Below are 20,944 nucleotides of genomic sequence, written 5' to 3'. Positions count from 1 at the left end.
GGGTCTTTGCAAAATGCCTGGCACAAGCAATTGCATTTTGCAGACAAAGGAACATTCACATTTATCCTTATCTGAACAATTGTCTCATTCAGGCAGAGAACAAGGACACTCTTCTTCAACATCTGGCATTTGTAAAAATGCTTCTAGCATGCCCTAGAGTACATCATAAACGAAAAGAAATCACAACTGGTACCCTCTCAAATAATTATATTCCTGGGTGCAAGCTTGAATACAACTGCCCAGATGGCTTACCTCATGCCAGACAAACAAATTCAATTGACAACATAATTCAAACAAGTGACAACAAAAACCCAGCTATCTGCAAGACAAATTCTGAAGGCTTTGGGGTTCATGGCATCCTGCATTCTACTAATTCCATATGCGAAACTGCATATGAGGAAACTTCAATGGTATCTAAAAAGCTTATGGAGTCAACATTGTCACAGCCTGGAAACAATGATTCCTCTCATTCCCTGCCTGCAACAGGAGTTTCTTTGGTGGGCAGAGACATGTCACCAAAACAAGGGACTGTCATTCATTCTACCCCCTGCCACCCAAACCCTAACTACAGACGCATCGGACTATGCTTGGGGGGCCCACCTGGCAGGGAGATGCATTCAGGGCAAATGAAGCCCAAAGCAAATGTATCTACATATCAACCAGAAAGAAATGCTACCTGTTCAGAATGCTCTGACAGCCTTCAAGGACTTCCTTCATCCAGGACAACTACTGATAAAGACGGACAACACCACAGTTATGTGGTACATAAACAAGCAGGGGGGTACCCACTCCTACCCCCTTTGCATACTAGCCATGGCCTTGTGGAACACAGCCTTGACTTACCAAATACATCTTCAAGCTCAATTCCTGCCAGGAAAGCAAAATACTCTGGCAGACGACCTAAGCAGAAATCTGATGGACCCGCACAAATGGAAGCTGGATCCACAAATCTTCAGCATGTTAACACAAAAATGGGGGAGTCCAGACATAGATCTATTTGCCTCTCCCCAAAACTATCAGTTGGACAAATTCTGAACAAGAACTCATCACATAAAAGCATGGAAAGTGGATACTCTGTCCTTCAGCTGGAAAAACCTATCAGTCTATGTCTTTCCCCCTCTGCCTGTACTCTCCAAGGTCTTACTAAAAGTCAGACAGGAAAAAACAAAAATGATTTTAATTGCTCCGGACTGGCCTCGCCAAAACTGGTACCCACTTCTAAGGAATATATCACACCTTCCTCCGTGGTACTTGCCTCAAACACCTCACCTATTGTCTCAGCAGAACTATCAAATTCTGCACACTCAGCTCCAAACTCTGAATATTGCAGCATGGCTAACTAATTTCACCAGCCACATCTCTCAGTAAACTTGTGATGGATTTCATTTTGGAGGCTAGAAGGCCTAGTACTAGAAAATCTTATGCTGATAAATGGAAGAGATTCTGTGCTTTGGAACCAAGCACAAGGAATAGACGCAGCAAAGCCCAATATTCCTCAGATTTTGCAATACTTAACTGAGATGCTTCACAAGGGCCTATCTTTTTCTTCAATAAAAATCCATGCCTCTGCCATCTCGGCTCATTACAACACAGTGCCTCCCCTCTTTTCTCATCTCCTGCTAAAACAGTACCTCAGAGGGGCCAAAAATTTGAGGCCTCCCAGGAGAGTGCCAACTCCTGCATGAGACCTCAATTTTGTGCTGGAAAAACTCACCCTACCTCCTTTTGAATCAGCAGCTACTGCAGATATAAAATTTCTTTCTTGGAAGACAGCCTTTCTTTTAGCAGTCACTTCAGCTAGAAGGGTTTCAGAACTACAGGCTCTCATGGCAGTGGAGCCTTTCATTATTTTTTACCTGGACAGGGTGGCCCTCAGAACCAATCCTTCTTTTATGCCTAAGGTGGTATCCAGTGTGGCTCTTAACCAGACCATTCACCTGCCAACTTTCTTCCCAAATCCGCAGAACAAGGGGGAGCGGATTCTGCATTCATTGGATGTACACAGACAACTAAGATTCTACTTAAACAGGACAGCATCTCGAAGAAAGTCTGAGCAACTACTGGTGGCATTTGCTGCAAAATAAGGGGGGAAGGCTATATCAAAGCAGACTATTTCTAAATGGATAAGCCATTGCATTTGTTTCTGCTACTTGCACCATGGTAAACCTGTGCCCAAGGGGATCAGATCCCATTCCACCAGGGCTGCCTCTACTTCAGCAGCTTTCCTCAGAGGGGTCCCTACCAGAGACATTCTAGAATCTGCTACTTGGAGCTCAGTTCATACATTCACAAAGCAGTACCATTTACCTCTCTTTTCTAAATTCAGGGCAGGCTTTGCCACTGCAGTCCTGCAGGGCCTTATAGCTGCTCCTAAAGCTGTTTAGTTCCATCCTCCCATCCATAGCTTTGTGATTCTACCCAAATGTAATGACTGCAACAGTGAAACACGAAGAACATGGTACAGTTGTGTACACTTACCATAAATGTAGATGTTCGAGTGTATTCACTGTTGCAGTCAAGATTACCCACCCGCCAGCCCCCTTTCTATACATTTTCTTTCCTTCACTATACTCAAAAGCCTTTGTGTTGTATTTGCTTTTAGTTGAAGGTAAATTTTATGTGTTCTAAAGTGCATTTATATATTTATAGTTTATATATATATATATATATATATATATATATATATATTTTTTTTTTTTTTTTTTTTTTGCTCCCCATTTGGGGGGCACTTGACATCTGGGGCAAGAAAAATTTATTAAAATGGCATCAGCTGCATGTTTTATACCCCTGACGACCTGACATCATGGAAGAGGAGACAGCAACTGACGCAGGACCCAAGACTTTGTTATTCAGGCCGACTGAGGGCAACTTGCCCACAGATTACCCAAATGTAATGACTGCAACAGTGAATACACTCGAACATCTACATTTATGGTAAGTGTACACAACTGTACTTTCTTTACCCTGATTCTCCCTTTTGGGGAGTCACCACGAGATGCCGTAGTTCATGATTGGCCCTTTGGTCTCCTGTATGCTTTTCCACCCTTACTGCAGTTTGGTTGAGGAGCACATTTATCCTTATTGCACCCTTTTGGCCTCATCAGATTTGGTTTTCGTTCCTCTGGCCTCGTCTTCCAACATCCACTCTGGATTTTGGATCCAACTCCAGACTTACTGTCTCATCATAGAAGTATGACTTATCCGGACATAGTTTCTCCAGTTCCACTGATTGCTAGACAGCCTAGGCCCTCCTTCCCCGGTCCATCATATTTTGCTATCTTCTCATAAGGCTTCTACTAGAAAGACTTACAAGAGTAGACTGAAAAATTTTGTCTTCTGGGCCTTTAGCAAAGATCTAGACCCCTTTTCAGCATCTGTACCAGCAATCCTTGAATTTTTAACTTCAATCTTTAACGAAGGAGCTAGTTTTTCAACTATTAGAGTTCAGTTGGCTGCGATTTCAATTTCCACATGGGCAAAAATAACTCTACATTAGCTTCTTCTAAATTATGCAAGGCTTTTCTCAAGGGAGCTTTTTTTGGTTACATCTCCTTTAAAAGGTCATACTCCCCTTTGGGATTAAAATATAATGCTTCAGGCCTTAACTCAATCTCCCTTTAAACCTTTGGCCAAAGCTGACCTAAAATTTTTATCTTGGAAAAACATTTTTCTGGTGGCTATTATGTCACCCAGAAGAGTATCTGAACTCAAGGTTCTGTCTTAAAAGCCTTCAATATCTATTTTTTTCACAAAGATTTACCAAAGGTCACTTTTGAGTCAAATATTAACCAAGTCCTTAATCTCTCAGTTTTCTTTCCAAAATTTTCAAAGGAGAGTACGTTATATCTGTTGGATGTGCACGGACAACTTCATTTCTACCTTCATAGAACCAAACAATTTAGGAAATCTGACCAGTTATTTGTTTTCGTTTGTCTTATGAGATTAGGCAATCCAGTATCTAAAGTTGCATTGGCCAAATGGTTGACTGACTGTATAACCTTTGTCTGTTGTAAATTGGTCTTATCTTTACCAAAACCTCCTAGTAACCATTCTGCAAGATCTATTGTGGTTTCTTCAGCTTTTTGGTCCACAGCATCATTGGATGATATTTGTGCAGCTGCAACTTGGGCTAATCCTCACACTTTCATTGCTCAATACAAATCGGATTTTATTTTGTGGAACAAAGTGGCTTTTGGCTCAGAATTGTTCTGCAATATCCTTCCTTAGAGGCTTCCACGGGTTACAGTAGCTGGAGACTCTGTCCCATCAGTTGAGGAACAAATGAAAATGACAACATCAGATTAAAAAGTTATGTATTCATCATAACGTTCCATCTGTGTTGTCCATTTTCTTACTTCCCCAACTCCCCGCCCACTTGCCTCCTCTTTTTTGGGGAATTCTGGAGAGATCAAAGTGTTGTATAGGAACCTGTGTTCTTTGTTTGAGCTCCAGCTTCCCTTTTTTGTTCTGCCTCTGCTATTTCTATTTTTTGTTGCCCTTTTATAGTTAGGGGCAGCAAACGCGATCTGAGGTACGATAAGTTGGTGGGGCATTGTGGGTAAAGGGAGGAGCTAGAAAATTCCAGGACCTGAAGATCTGGTAGAAGAGGCTGTTTTGGATCAAAGCTTCAGATCCAAACCCATCAGTTGAGGAAGAATGAAAATGGGCAACACAGATGGAATGTTATGGTGAGTACATAACTTTTTATTTTTGCTTTAGTTCTTTGTAAAATATATATTTTAGAGTATGCTATTCTCCCAGGCCTCCACTGAAAATGGGACTTGTGCCCAGTCAGACCTTCCCAGTAAACAAAAGACAATCAATCAAAAAATAAATAAGTCTGTAAGGAATGATTATTTTAGTCACTCGTGTCATCTAACGAGAAATTCATTTCCTAGAACTCATTCAAAATGGACAGAGGCTACATCTCAGGCCCATCTCAAAAGTACATCCTCAGCTGGTATTTATGCTACAGCTACGTGGGCTTTACTGAATACTCTCACAAGCCAGTATAAGCTAGATATCCCCTCTAGAGTTAGATCTCTCTTAGGGAAGAGGGCTATCAGAGGCATCTTAAATGTTCTGTATTCAGTAAAATCCATTACAAAGTTGTCAGCAATATCCAAATCCTGGAACTGTCACACAGCTGTTACAGTAAGCCAAGAAACAGGTACAGATCCTAGAAAAGTATGTAATATTGTACAAATGTATAGACAGCACAGAGCAGATAAGCTAACTGTAAAGTCTTGCCCTTTAAATTACACTTTTCCTAGGTATTAGTTGAATCAGGCACAGAGGTTAGTATACTACTTCTGGTTACTTGAGCAAGTAAACCTGAGTTTCAACAGATGCTTCGTGGGTTCCCTGTATGTCAGGCTATATATAGAATATCCTTATAAACAATATGGCTGCTGGATCTTCATTTTTTTTCTTGATTTGGATGAAGTATACTCATTCTGTAGTTGGCGAAACTGGCAGTCTGATGATCTTGGTCACTCTCCTTGTTGTTATGTGATGGCACAGCGCACTCTCAAACTGAATGTGAAGAAAATGCCAAACTGGAGCAGAAGAGAGGGTAAACCCAGTCACAGATCCACTGAGGAAATTCACCTCATAGATCAACTGATACTCTTAAAAATATCTGCTGTTTGTGCTACACATTCATTTGTATTTTCTTTTTCTTAACAAGGGCCTGGCTTTTTATCTGAACCTTTCCATGAAGGTTTTTTGAATCAAGAGTGATGCTTTGAATTATGCTGCACTCTTGGAAAGAAAAGAATAATTTTACTCATAGTAGATGCGTTCCAATTTGTATATTGCATACAACATCAGCCTTCCTGAGTTGAAAGCTACATGATTCTGAAGTCTGTGATGTATTTTAGTACAGAGCCTTTGTGAGTTATTGACTTTGCTGTGTTTTTATTTAAGCTGTAAGTACTGAGGTATGTTGTATGTACATTACTTTAGTGTGATTATTTTTATAATGATGCCATACCCCTATTCGGGATAGACCTTTGAGCAGCCCTTTGACTTGCATGATTCTGTTGTTTACTTGCATTCATTATGCTCTTTATAGGTGGAAGTACACAAATTACAGTTTCAGAAGAGAATGCAGAGGATGCTATTGAGTGGAATTCAGCTCTGACAGCAGCAGTCGCAGTTGCCACTGAGGATGGGAGCAAGAAGGAGGTGGAAGAAATGTCAGGTAAGTGTTATTTTGACAAGCTGCAGTAGAAGTCCCCTTGTCATCTGTTATGGATGCTACCACAGTCTAGTCATGTTAATGTTGAGCACACATGTAACTGACCATTTGTAAACTGTAGTGACTGCCAAGCTTCAGAAGAAAACCTTATCTAACTGCAGTGTGTCTCCAGCAGGTGGTATAGATAGTAGGACATTACTTAGTTTATTTCCTGCATAAAATATCAAGCAAACCTTCCATTTCCATCCACTGATGTCAGCTGCTAATTATAAGTGGACAGTACAGTGTTGGCAGTCCTCAAATGGTCATCATGCATTATTAAAGTACCAATACTTATTATTTTGAAATTACCACAGGCAGATGTCCTCAGAGGTATTTAGCCTTTGACATCACTTGACACTTGGCTAAAAGAAGCACCTTGTTCCATTTTTCATTTCTGTTTTTTGTCACAAGAAATGATTATTCAAGTCTGTCAAGCCTTATCCAGGTGACTTCAGGAAACAGTATGCAGTTTGGGAACTTTTGATTTTAAACATTATATCATTGTCGCAGTAGTCTAAGCTGTCTGAGTTATATCCTTACTAGGTTTCAAAGCTTTAGGGTAAAGTGTAGTTTATTGGCCGTTTAGACATTTTTTTTCATCTCCTTCAACATTCTGGTCTAAAAGCCTGCGTTTGCGCTTTTCCCGCCTTTCCTGTAACTAGTCTAGTCCACATACAGATTTGCTGTATCCAGTAAGCTTCTGAGCCCCCCAAGCCTTTCTGTGTTGAGGGAAGCCTTCTAGCTTATCAGCGGGAATGGTAAGCACTAGGTAGCCTATCTACCACAAGAGGAGTGGTTTCTGGCCCAGAAATTGTAGTTTATTGGCCATTTCAGTACTTTTTTTCCATCTCCTTCAACTTTCTGATTTAAAAGCCCACATTTGCGCTTGTTTCCCACCTTTCCTATAACTAGTCTAGTCCAGATACAGATGTGCTGTATCCAAGACTGTTTGTAAGCTTATGAGCCCCCCAAGCCTCTCCGTGTCGGTGCGAAGCCTTCTAGCTTATCAGTGAGAGTGGTAAGCACTAGGTAGCCTATCTACCACAAGAGGAGCGGTTTCTGGCCCAGAAATTGTAGTTTATTGGCTGTTTGGGCAGTTTTTTTCCATCACCTTCAAATTTCTGGTCTAAAATCCTGCGTTTGTAATTTTTCCGCCTTTTCTGTGACTGGTCTAGTCCAGATACAGATTTGCTGTATCCAGGATTGTTTGTAAGCTTTTCAGGGGTGCCAAAGTCTGCTCTTCAATTTTTCCCTTAGATCTGCTAGTTCTCTCCTCTCCTGCACTTTTACTAGCTTATTAGTCTAGCACTTTACCATACCAGACTTCTTGTAGCAATTATTGTAGCACACAAAAGTGCTACCAGCACTAAACGTTCTACAAGGAAACCGCTCCAGTACTTATTATTAATGCCCACACCTCCAGGCATGTCTAAAGGTCAGTTCCCTGTGCTTTCTCCTATTAACCTGGTGAACTTGGGCATCTGAGGCAATGTAACAACTGCCTCATGTACACCGACAGCCCTCTCCTCTTACCTCCCAACACTAACTTCTGAGAGAAGCACTTAATTATTCAAATTGGAAGCCACGCACTCTCCAGCCAAGACCGGAATAGCTGGTCAAGAGGAGAAGGTCAATGCTTGCACCACACCACATGGAACACATAACCTACCAGAACACACACCAGCACTGCCTTCACATAAAAACACAAACCACACACTCACCTTCACAAAGGCTCTCAATAAAAATCTACCCAAACAGCAGAGACCTCCAAGGCAAAAACGCACTCGACCGTCACAACACAACACTAATCACAAGACACATAACTCTCCTAAACAGTGTGCCATTCAATCAAAGCCCCTAAGGCAAAGCATGCCCAGCACACACTAGTCATAGGTGACTCGATAGTGAGGCACACTGATGTCCCACTCACTAGGTTGAATAAGGAGAAGGTAACAGTCAGCTGCCTGTCAGGTGCCAGGATCCACCACATAACACACGCACAAAGGTCTGTCAACAACAGGTACAAATATTGACTCTGTCATTGTACATGTGGGTGTGAATGACCTGAGACGTACCTCCCTGGACTACATGAAAAGAGACATGGAGGAGCTCTCAGATTATGTAGGCCAGGCGGGTACAACCCTAGCCTTGAGCAGCATCCTGCCATCACCCAGAATGATACCACAGTACAAGCAGAAAATGATTGATTTCAGCAATTTGCTAAGTTTCTGGTCTCATTCTAAGGGGATCCAGTATCTGTCTGCCTGGGATGACATGACTGACAGACCTCGATGCTTTGCCAAAGATGGCCTGCATCTGTCACCTCTGGGCTTCCGGATACTGGCCAAGGCTCTTGCCATCCCTATAGTGCCTTTTTTTAGGCGGTGTTCCAAAGACCAAATTACCACTGTAACAGCTACAAACAAATGCAATCTGAGGGTCATGTTGCTCAACGCTAGAAAACTAAATATCAAAATTCACTCACTCGAAGCACTCCTTAAACCGGAGAACATCGACATTTGTACTGTAACAGAGACCTGGTTCAAGGCAGCAGAAAGCACCCCTGCACTACCAGGCTATAACTCATTCCACACCTTTTGGCCCCAGAACTTGGACTGAAGCTCCAAAGGCAGTGGTGTTTCCATATTCATAATGGATGTGCACACCTCCAGACCTGTAGCCCGACATAACACATCAGAGATACTTCAGATGCAGCTAACATTGGGTAAGACAGCAATTCAGGTCGTAGCCTGTTGTAGGTCCCCAGCCATGTCCCAAGACGCTCCCTCCACGTTCCTAAGCACCCTGGAGAATATTAGGGTCCATCTTAACACTCTCATACTGGGTGACTTCAACTACTCCTCCATTAAGTGGGAAAACTAATCATGTACCAGTACACTTGCCCAACGTTTCCTAGAATTCATTAATTCCAATGCCCTTGACCAGCTCATTCTTACCCCCACTAGAGATAGCAATATCCCCGGCCTAGTCATTACTAACATGGGCAACCTTTGCTCTACATCAATAGTCAACTCTTCCCTGGTTAGATCCGACCACAAACTAATCACTGTGGAAATCCACGTCCCTCCCACCCCCACCCCCCTGCAAAAGTAACCACCATGAAAAACTTCTCCAAAGCTAACTTTGGGCTCCTAAGAACAGAGGTGGCTAACTTCACGGCACACATGCAAATGGAGAATAGTTGCATGAGCGCCGAATCATACACCAATGCACTGTATGAGCACGTACACAAATGCATGGATCTCGCCATACCCAATAGAACCAAGATACTCTCCTCCAAAAAAAGGAAGCCAGTCTGGTGGTCCCCTGCCATAAACAAACTCTCCAACAGAAGGAGGAAACTGTTGCGAAATAAGGTGAAGTCCCAAGGCTGGAAAAACTCCCTTATCGGCCTCAACAAAAAGTTAAGATCCCTCATCAAATTCTTTAAAGCTAGCTATGAAAACAGAATTGCCACAGATAGTAAATACAACCACAAGGCCTTTTATAGTTATGTAAAGAACCACCACGGCAATACCCAGATTTGGTCTGAGCTACTGCACAATGGTACCTCCTATACCAAGCCAACAGATATTGCCAATATACTGGCTTGACAGATTCAGTGCTAACTTTACCCCCCCCCCCCCCAAAGGACCAGTCACAATACCAGTAGATTGCCAGGCACCCAGTATTACTGCTGCACAGGTTAAAATAGCACTGTCCAAGGCCAGGAATACAGCTTCTGTGGGACCTGACAATATCCCTGGTTGTGTTCTGCATGAACTACAGAGTGAACTAGCACCTCACCTGTGTGCCCTGTTCAGTCACAGCCTCACCTCAGGCTTTGTCCCTATCGAATGGCGCACTGGATGTAGTCATCCCTCTCCACAAAGGAGGAGCGACTACAGACCCTAGGTACTATTGCCCCATTAGCCTGACAAGTCTGATATAGAAAGCTATGAAACGCATCACGCATCATCATGGACCTAATAAACAGGGATATAAGGAATCTCCAAACTCTGGATCCCACACAGTTTGGTTCTGTGAAGGGTAGATCATGCCTGCTGAACTTGGTCGACTTCTTTGAGTCAGTCACCAGAGCTGTGGATAAAGGCAAGGTGGTTTATACAACCTACCTTGATCTGGCCAAGGCCTTTGATACCATTCCACACTTAAGGAGTCATAGAAAAACTCACTAAGCTAGGCATCAATCCCTGTATCACTAGGTGGGTTGCAAACTGGCTCACAGATAGAACACAGTGTGAATGCAGCTGACTCCAAGTCAGACTGCCGACCAGTCATGAGTGGAGTCCCACAGGTTTCGGTCCTGGGTCCTCTCCTATTTGGTATCTACTTCTCAGAAGTCCAGGCCAACAGGAAGGGACTCTGTCTGACAAAGTTTGCAGGCGATTGCAAGTTGGGAGCTATTATTAACTCCCCAAGTGATGTTGACATGCTACAGAATGGCCTCACTGAGACCAACGACTGGTGTCAGAACCATGGCCTTAAGCTCAATGCCAAAAAAGTCATCCCCTTTGGGAAAAACCCACTTCCCTTGAACCACCACATCGATGGTAGTCCACTGAACACAGAAGGTGTTATAAGAGATATGGGAACACAGGTTGACAACAACCTCTCTTTTGACCACCACATTGCCACTGTGGTCATAAAGTCCTGTGTGGCACATGTCATTACTAAGGGTTTTGCATCCAGGAAGAAAGAAGTCATTGTCTCCATTTACTCTTCCCTCATTAGGCCAGTCATCAAATACACTGCCTCATTTGGCATGTACCTCACTAGACACCTGCAACAACTGGAGAGGCCGCAAAAGTACCTCACAAAGAGGATCCTAGGCCTTAAACACTTGTCCTGTATGGACAGACTCAAAAAACTCCAACTATTCTCTGTCTCACATCGCCTACTTAGAGGCGTTCTCTACTTGACTTACAAAGCCATGTCTGACACAGCTCTGTTAGAAATGCTACATTTAAAGAAATCCCAATTCCTCTGCACAACACGCTCCAGAGACCTCAACCTCATTATCACAATCAACAGAACAAGCTGGAGGGACAGGTTCATAACCCAGAGACTGCCCATGCTATGAAATAGACTTCCCATACATGTCACAGAGCACCTCACTGGCCCTCTTCAAGAGGCGTCTTGATAAGTGGATGGGAAATAGAAAATTCACCCCGGAGATCACTCCAGTGGCTCTACTCGACAGAGGTACTGGAAACTAAGGTCGGGTGGCACGATGCCAGGATAATCCTATGGGCTAGGCTTGTAAAGACTCCAGGGCCTTTAGCCTAGTACACACCTGTGAACCTATATACATACTCAACATGCCAGTGGCTCAAGCAGGGAAATTTAAAAAGGCAGTTTGGCATCAAACACTTCAGAGCTTTCTTGCTACCAAAGTGCTTTGCTTCTGCAGGCCTTGTGGAACTGACATTTGGCTAGCAAGCCTTTCAGGGCTAGGCAGATAAGTATCCTTCTGGAAAAAAGCTTCCATTACATTTGTTTTTTTTTTTTTTTTTGAGGGAAAATGTGTTTTTTTTCTCTGTGGATCTTTTATTCATGCTAGGAAGTGTTTTATTGTTTCACTGTCATTTTGGAGGAAAGAATATTTAATTATAGTGTACTTGTATGAAAGAACTCATAAAATCTGTAATTTATTTACTTTTTTATTTGCTAGAGTAAAATGAGTGTGTGCAGCATGCTGTTGTGAGTTTTGTGATGGTCATGGAAAAATATTACCTCAGAAACCTTCATTTTCTTGTTAAAAGTTTACTGACTCACTCAGGTTCTCTTACCTGCTTGTAAGGTTTCCTTCCTGGCTTGAACATGGAGCACTTGTTGGTCCCCACTGTTCTTGCCTCTGTTGTCAACAAGAAGAAAGTTAATAGGGCATCTTTGTGTGTCAGTCGGACTCCATTACTGCCTCAGCTCCCGATGGATTACTCTGCTGTGATCAAAACTGATTTCTTGGATCTTTTGCTTCTGGTCACTCTGATGTAACTTCTCAGGAATCCACAAAGGACCACGAGATTGTAATTTCTTCTGCAGCTCAATTTCTACTGCAGCTCTAGGGTTGCTCTCACTCAGCAAGGAAAAACCACTGTTGGTCTCAGGAGAAGGCGTGGGTAAACGTACACTGCTTAGCTGAAGTAAGAGGCCCTTTTTAGCCTAGTCAGTTTTCTTTAAAGGTGAGAATGAAACCCTGCACCTTGTGTCTGTGAGGTAAACACCTTAACCAATATGCCACACAAGGGCAGCTAGCCTAGTGCTTATCTATGAATATATTAAAATCGTAATCTGGAGCTGCAGCTGTTCCTCCTGTGCTTTTGCCCTTTGAGGATGTTTACTTAACAGCTTGCAGTATGCCTGACAGTCATTCACCTGCTCCCAAGATGTTTCATGGGGTAAGTAACGTACCACAGACACACAAAGTCTTATAAGCTTTTCTCAAATCAGATCCTTTAATATTTTCTTTATCTAAGCCCTTTACTACTAAACATATGAATGGAAACCCCATTTCCCCTAACAAGGATGAGAGACTTTTTGACAGATTTGGGAAGAATGTGTATTATTCTGCTACAATGACATTCAGAATTTTGAACCGTCAGGTTCACATGTTAACATTTTTACTGGTTTCTTTTGAGAGCATGAGAAAGATAGCAGTCAACCTTCCTCTTTCAAAGGTTAAAACTTCTTTAAATTCCTTAACTGTGTTTGCTTCTCATGTAACCATATGTTCCTTAAAATGGTCTTATGACTTTGCCATTGCTGTATATGAGATTTGCTTTGTTACATTGTCAAAATTTACCAGAAGAAGTTAAAAGTTGAGATTTTAAATTCTCCCCTGGACAAACCTGTATTATTTGGGCCCCATGCTGCTGAGGTGCATAAAGTATTTTATTAAAGAGAAAAATTGATTTAAGGGGTTCCTCAGACTTTTCAGCTTTCCTTTTCAAAGTGTAGTGACAACTTTCCTTCTTTTTCAGGATCCTTTTTCCAGAAAGCAGAATAAGTAAAATCAGCAAAGTTCTAACAAGTAGAATTTCAAAAAACAGTGCGAAGGAGCTCAAAAGAAGATAACAGGAGCCTCTAGGAGCCAAGGACAGTCCTGCAAATCTAAATGACTGCCTATTCAGTCAGCCCTTCCCACCCTGGCAATCCTGCAAACCTCTCCCTTAGTCTGTCTTCCCCTGTAGCAATAGATTATCTCAGACAAGTGGATTATGAAACTTTTCCAGAAGGGGTGCAGATGGCAGTGTGAATCCCTCCCCCCAAACACACTTTTCATGGGATTTCTCTTCACCCTGTTAACCAGACATTCTTGTTTTCTACATTTTTAGAGCGCAAATGTTGAGTCAGGGGTGATAAAATTTGTGTCCTCATCTCGGATGGGCAAATGTTTTTACTCAAGGATTTTTTCTGGTGCCAAAGAAAGAGGGAAGTTGGAGACCAGTCCTAGACTTCTCCTTTCTGAATCTTTGTCAAGATTTCAAAATTCAAAATGTTATCTCTGCAAACCCTGTTACATATCTTCCTGCAGCTTTATGGTAGCATTGGACCTAAAAGATGCTTGTCACATTCCAGTTTGCAAGGAATTCAGGCATTTTTTAAGATTTTCTTTGTGTGGCTCACATTGTTAGTTCACTGTCTTACCCTGTGGTCTTTCCACTGTGCCAAATGTATTTACAAAGTGCCTGCTAACAGTGATTGCCTTTGAGTGTACAGTAAGTATTCACAGGTTTCTGTAGTTGGACAATTGTCTCATATTTGCAGACATTTCTTTCAATTGACAAGATTCCCTGACATGAATGATGGCTTCTGCTCATATGATTTCAGACCAAATTTTCAGAAATCATCCATCATAAGTTCATAGGTAAGTACTAGGCTAGCTGCCCCAGAGTGCCATTTTAAGCCTGTCCAGTTTCCCTTTTTGTACTTGAATTAACCTATCTCATTTGGTTAGTAATTATGTATTACTCCTAATGAGCATAACGGGATTGTACCATAGGTAATTTGAGGGGACCCATGCGTGGGATAAAGCATTTAGGAGCTTCTTTTGTACATAGTACAGGGGATAGTCCTGGGGGTAAGTTTTGTGTTTTTCATCCATAGATCCAGGTTGCACTTGAACATGGGCAGGGGCAAACTTTGTTTTATGTGGATGGGGAGTCTGTTGCAGAGCAGCTGTGTCTTCTTTGAGATACAACTGTCCCTCCATACCATTCTGTTTATATTGCAGAATAGGTTTAGATCCCTTGGTAGAGTATTTCTTATGCCATTTGACTTCCTGATGTGCAGTAAATCCATCAGTGTTGTGTCTGAGGATGTCTTCTATGCCAGACATAGGTCACCCCTTAGCAGTCTATAGAATACCAAGTTTAGTGACAGGGCTTTGCGTCGGTTCATATAGTACATATTGTTTTGGCCTTGTATCCTTTTAGTAAGTTATCTCCGTGGGTATTCTATTTGTTGCATTTAAATGAACAGATGTATACCATAAGAGAAATTATATTCAATGACTTGCATAATGAGGGCTGAGTAAAGGGGGACAATGACATCACTAGATCTATACGCAGTCCCTTTGTTTATAAGGCTTGCAATATGGAAGAACTTACAACAGTGGATGCATGTTGGGCAAAAGTTAAGTTACTGTCCACATAAATTCCTAAATCCCAAATAACTGGGCCAACTGTTAGGGATGTTTTGTCATTGTTTGGTAGTTCCATGGTGTAGTTGAATTCCCAAAGATATAATAATACATTTTTGGCAATTAGTTTCAGTCCTTGACTTTGGCACCAGTTATTTATTTGGAACAAACCTTCCTGCATGATGGCTAAGTCATTTGTGGATTCAGTAGCTTTTCCTAGCTAAATCTGTAAACTTAGTCATCCAGAACCCTTTGGTGTTTGCTGTTACCTCAGAGAAGTCGATGGCAAATAGGATATGTCCCAGCATAGAATCCTGGGGGATTCAACAGGTTTCTTTGTGGATGTAACGTCCCCTATTTTGATTTCTTGTGTCCTATCTGTGAGCCATGTTGCATTCCAGTGGATGACATAGGGATTTATTCAGTTTGTTTAGCTTTTCTACTGAGCTTGAATGAGGAATTGTGTCCATAGCTTTGGCTGGGTCACAGTATATGGTGTGAACTGTTTTGTACATACACTCATCCCTTCCCATATACTTTTTTTTCTGGGATGTTTTCTGAATTGGTTCCTAGGTTTTTCCTCCATTGGACAAAGTAGGACGGTACAAGGAAATCTTCCTGAACTTCTCCAGCCAATTTCAGGTATCTGCTAGGAATGTTTCTCAGGATTCTGGGTGTCATTGCTTCTATGATTATCATGACTTCCTAAGCCAGACTTTACCTGAGAAGAATTCAGTGGTATTTCACATCAGTCTGGATATGGTATCAACACCCCTTATCTTTTTAGCTTCTGATTCTGGAGTTTGTCAGAAGGGAGTTGCTGTGCTGGGTGGACCAGCTGTCTCTCAACCCAGGTCTGCCCTTCTCCCTGTAGCATCCTTCTCAGTCTGACACAACAGATGCTTCAGACTTTGCTTGGAGAGCACTTTCAAAAGGGGTAAAAGTACAAGATGCGTGGAGCTCCCAGGAGAGTCAAAAGCTCATAAATGTCAGTGATGCTGACAGTCATCAATGTTTTAAAGGACTTAAGTTATCCCTCATCTCCAGGACCTGTGTAAGTTATCACAGAGAATACCACAGTGATATAGTACATAAACAAAGGGTGTACCAGATGTTATCATCGTTGCAAACTTGCTTGGATTACGTGACAGGTAGAAATGCAGCTCAGTTTGACTTTTAAAGATGTATACATCCCATCAAAGCAAATCTTTGTAGCAGACAAGCAAAGCAAGGACCTTGATAGGCCCTAACAAATGAAAACTACACTTGGAACTGTTCCAAGAATTGATCCAACCATGGGGGACACCTCAGATTTGTTTGCCTCCTTTCAAAAAAGAAATTCTGCTCTAGGGTTTTGTTCCTGTATGCCTTTTCATTCTTTCCACAGATGTACAGGGTCCTGCTAAAGATTCTGAAGAATACTGTTAAGGTGCTGGTGGTGACTACCTTTTCGCCCAGGCAGCAGTGGTTACCCATTTTTTTGAAACTGGCCAAGGGCAATTACCACAAGCTGCCCCACAGTCAGAATTTACTCGCACAAAGCAAGGGGTGGTTTGATGCATCTCCATCCAAAGACACTGCAATTGACTGCCTGGATGGTACAATTCTGATACCTTTAAGGTGCCTTTTTTCTGAGAACATGAAGCTGGTATTAAAGGATGAAGAAAATCTGCTACTAGAATATCTATCATAATTGTGCAAGTGAAAAAGTTGGTGCCACCTTACGAACTAGGACCCTTTCAAGGCCTAGTTGCCTCTGGTTCTAGATAGTTTGCTTGAGTTATCATCTTCTGCCCTTTCTTACTTTTCTTTCAAGATTCATCTTTTATCCATTTATGCTTTACTGCCCTTAGATCCCCCACTTCTTCCTGTCCTCAAGTCAAGCAGTTGTTGAAAGGGGTTTAAATATCCTTAAACCTAAGAAACAGGTGGCTTCTCCTTGAAGTCTTAATTTTTGTTCTTGAAAAACTAAAGCTTCTTCCATTTGAACAAGGTCATTAGGCTGACTTGAGGTTGTTAACATGGAAAACTGTGTTGTTCATTCCTTTGACTTCTGCATGAATAGTATCTGATTTGCAAGCTCTTACGGTGAATCATCTCTATTCTTGGTTTCCTTATGGAGAGGGTTTCTTTGAGAACTACTCCTTCTTTTATGCCTAAAGTGGTTCCAGAGTTTACCTTGTACCAATCTATTAATCTCCCTGTATTCCTTCCAGAACCTAAAAATAAGGGAGAAAGAATCCTACATAGTTTGGCTGTCCACAGGCAGCTCAGATACTTCTTGGACAGAAGTAAATACTTCAGGAAAGATGATCAGCCATTTTCTCTATAAAGTAACCATTGCCAAAGCAGATCATTTCTAGCTTATTGTCTCTCTCTATTCCTTTTTGCTGTTCTCACTATTACAAGCCACTTCCTGGTATAGAGCGGTCCCACTTTATAAGAAATTTGGCTTCTTCTTTGAGTTTTTGGAAATGGGTGGACTCAAAGTATTTTATAGGCAGCACCTTAGTCCGCCATACATGCTTTCACAAAGCACTGCAAACTGGATTCCTTTTCCAGGTCCAGAACAAGCTTTGCTATGACCAGTTCTCCAGGGACTCCTGGATTCTTGAATTAATTTCTTCTCCCGATGTATTCCTACACTGTGATAATCTACCCATATAGCTTAGGCTACTGCAACAGTCATCTAATGTTGAACATACTACAGTTGTGTAAGTAAAGTTAGCGCAACAGTAGATGTTCTAAACATATTGATTACTGTTGCAGTAGTTGTCCCCTCCCTCCATACCAATTGTTTTGTTTATTGTCCGGGCATGGATGTGTATACCCCAGTATATATAGTAACATTTTGTCTTGTTTAATTGTTCCTTTCCTAACACTTTTTCCTTTCAGGGCTGTAACCTCCCTTCTTCTGTTCAAGAAATCTCTGATTGTTTAGAGCCCAAACTGCGTTTTAATATGGCACTGCTCCAGCCATGTCCACTGTATCTGCTATGGAAGGTGCTCTAAAGCTTGGAAAGCTAGCTGGTGGTCATACTGTAGATGAGGATATTAAACAAGTAGCGTAGAGTACTTCAGCAGTAATCTGTTAGATCATCTACTGATGTTCATCGTGTTTCACTGTTGCAGTCATTACTCTTGGGTTATCCTGCTGGCAGGCTACCCTCAGTCAGCCAGAATTCCAAAGTCTAGGTCCGACGTCGGTTGCTGTTGCCTCTTCCCTGACGTCAGTGCGCCAGGGGTGTAAAAGATGCAGCCGACGCCATTTTCTTCTGTATTTCTTGCTTCGCGGTGCCCGAAGCAAAAGCAGTTCGCAAGTGCCGGTCGGCCGACTCCTTAGATTTTCAAATCCGAATTTCAGAACCGAAGTCTTCATTAAAGCTAAGTACCCCGTTGGGGAAACTTTTTTCTTGCTCCAGACCGATGTCAGAAAAAGTTAACAATTGTATTTCTTGTGGGAAGCAAATACCTCATAAGGATTTTCACTCTTACTGTATTCCTTGCCTAGGCCCTGATCACAACGTTGCTAGCTGTCGGTTTTGTGCTAGATTTAACCAACGCACTATTAAGCGCCGGTTCGATTTTGCATTTCATTACTTTGGCCGAAGATTTAATTATATAATGCTGTCGGAACAGCCGACAACTGGAGTTTACAAAAAAACACAAGGAAAAGGATAGGCATCCAAGGTCCAGAACCGACGACGAAGCCTCTGCCAGGCCAGTCGCCAATTCGCCGGTTCCCATTGAGGCGCTTTCACAGCCCCTGGCACCCACTACCTCAGAGCCACAGGCCGCTTCAGACTCCCACGTGGAGCCGACTGGGCCTCTGGATACTCAAGGTATTGGACACTCGGAAATCATTCCCTCAGACGGGACGGAGCCGCTGAGCAGGCATCGGCTTCTGAGGGTGTCTTCAGACCTACACAACTCTATATTAAGCCATCTTCAGCTTCAAAGACAAAGACTAAAGCAGCTCTAAAGACAAAGAAACAAGTACAGCATTCTCCTACTCAATCTCCCATGCCTAAGAAGCAGATGCTCAAAATGGCCGAAGACCTAATTACTTTGATCAGGGGCTCCCATCCCTGTCCTGATAAGAGGCCTAGGCAAGAGACAGAGTATGATTCTTCTGATCAGGTTTCTATTTCCTCTGATTCCTCTTCTGTACAGGATTACTCCATGCTTCCTTATGAGGATTCTGATGCAGAAGAATCCATTCCTTCAGCCTCTCCTCCTGAGGATTATTCTTTTGGGGAAACCCTGCATACCACGAGGGAGCATTTCCACTGGGAGAGCCAAGATTATTCTGAATCTAAGAAAAGGCTCAGAGACTTTTTACTGCTTCCTCAGCACAGACCCCTTGCTATTCCACCTGTTCTAGACATTGTAGATGTATTTTCAGAGTCCGGCCTGTCCCCTGACTCTCTACCCCGTGCACCTGCTAAGCCAGACAGATACTGCAGGGTCTCATAAATTCCTACATAAAAACCCCGCTGCTGACCCAGAAACTATATCTCAGGGTCCCAAAGGGGTTAAAGCTTCCACTGCAAAAAAAACTGTCCCCTCTGATAGGGATTCTAGGGCTCTAGACAGATGGGGGAAAAAAGTCTACACTTCTGCTGCCTTGGCTGTAAGGGCTTTAAATTGCCAGTTTCATATGCTTAAATATCAGCAATATTTAATGTCACTGCTTAAACAGAAATTGTTGACAAATTCTGAATGTTCGAAGAACAAGGAATTGCAGGATTTATTGCATGCAGCTGAACAAGTGGGAAAGCATACTTTGCAATGTGGTTATGATTCACTGGAGGCCTCTTGCAGGGCTGCTGTTACAGGATGTCCTTCAAGGATGCATCTGCAGTCATAACATATGGGTTGTCCTGCCTCAGGCAGCCCTCCGGTCGGCCGGATTCCAAAGTCTGGGTCTGGCCTCGGCTGATGTCGCACTTTCCCCGACGTCCGAGCTTCTGGGGTATAAAGGCATCAGCCGACGCCATTTTCCTCAGTCTTTCTTGCCGCGCGGTGCCCGAAGCAGAAGCTGTTCACAAGTGCCGGTCGGTCAGATCCAGAGATTTCAGCTACCGAAGACTTCGAAAAAGCTAAGTACCCCATTGGGGACTCTTTCTTGCCTCAGCCGATGTCAGACAAAGTAAATAATTGTTTAACCTGTGGGAAACAAATACCTCATAAGGATTTCCACTCTTACTGCCTTCCTTGCTTAGGCCCAGACTACGACGTATCAGCTTGTTTAGCCTGTGCCTCCTTCAACCGACGGACTCTTAGACGTCGGTCGGAGTTTGCAGAGGAGTTTTTTGGTACCGATTTTGCTTATAAAATGCCGTCGGAGACTCCGACTACACATATGGTCAAAAAACGCAAGGAAAAGGACCGACACTCGCGGCCCGCGGTTTCAGCTGAAACCACGGCTAGGCCTACCGCGAGTGTCTCGGTTTCAGCTGAAACCGAGTCCACGGCTATTCCTACTACCGAAACCATACCGCCGACCACCGAGGCCAGAGAGGCCCTGGCTGAGTCGGCTTCAGAACTCCCTACTGAAGCTAGTGTTCAGGATTTGTCCGACACCATACCTTTGGACATTTCTACTCCTGCACGTGGGGCAGCTAGGCCCCCAGCTTCTATGTCTATTAAGGCCTTCTCCAGGGCTAGAGCTGCCAAACTTTCAAAAGCTATTCCTGCCAAATCTACATCCCAGAGGCCTTCCTCTAGTTCTCAGATCCTCAGTCTTGCTGAGGACCTTATCTCCTTAATTAGGGGTTCCCAACCTCACCCAGACAGGGCCTCCCAACCTTCTCCAGACAAAAGGTCCAGGACTGACCCCTCTGAACCTCACTCCTCAGATTACTCCACGGATGGATCTGATTTGTCAGACCACCAGGAAGGGGCCTACTTGCCTTATGAGGATTCAGATGCAGAAGAATCTATCCCTTCAGCCTCCCCCCCTGAAGAATTTTCCTTTGGGGAGACTTTACACTCCATGAGAGAACACTTTCAATGGCAGGGTCAGGATTTCT

The 20,944-nt window shown here is 42.9% G+C and overlaps 1 protein-coding gene across 4 annotated transcripts in view; it reads left to right on the top strand.

The window, feature by feature from the left end:
* GMEB1 (glucocorticoid modulatory element binding protein 1) overlaps positions 1 to 20,944 on the top strand; it is a 536,371-nt gene that overhangs the window by 345,427 nt on the left and 170,000 nt on the right. For all 4 annotated transcript variants that reach the window (XM_044059984.1, XM_044059987.1, XM_044059986.1 and 1 more), the window contains exon 7: positions 6,077 to 6,205. In XM_044059984.1, coding sequence (XP_043915919.1) covers positions 6,077 to 6,205 — 129 coding nt within the window. The remainder of the gene's footprint in view (positions 1 to 6,076; positions 6,206 to 20,944) is intronic.

This window comes from Protopterus annectens, chromosome 1.part2 (assembly GCF_019279795.1).
Source record: "Protopterus annectens isolate FY-2018-M chromosome 1.part2, PAN1.0, whole genome shotgun sequence".
In the NCBI taxonomy this organism is placed as follows: domain Eukaryota; kingdom Metazoa; phylum Chordata; order Ceratodontiformes; family Protopteridae; genus Protopterus; species Protopterus annectens.
Note: the sequence above shows the minus strand (reverse complement) of the source record. Positions and strands in the feature narration are given on the sequence as shown.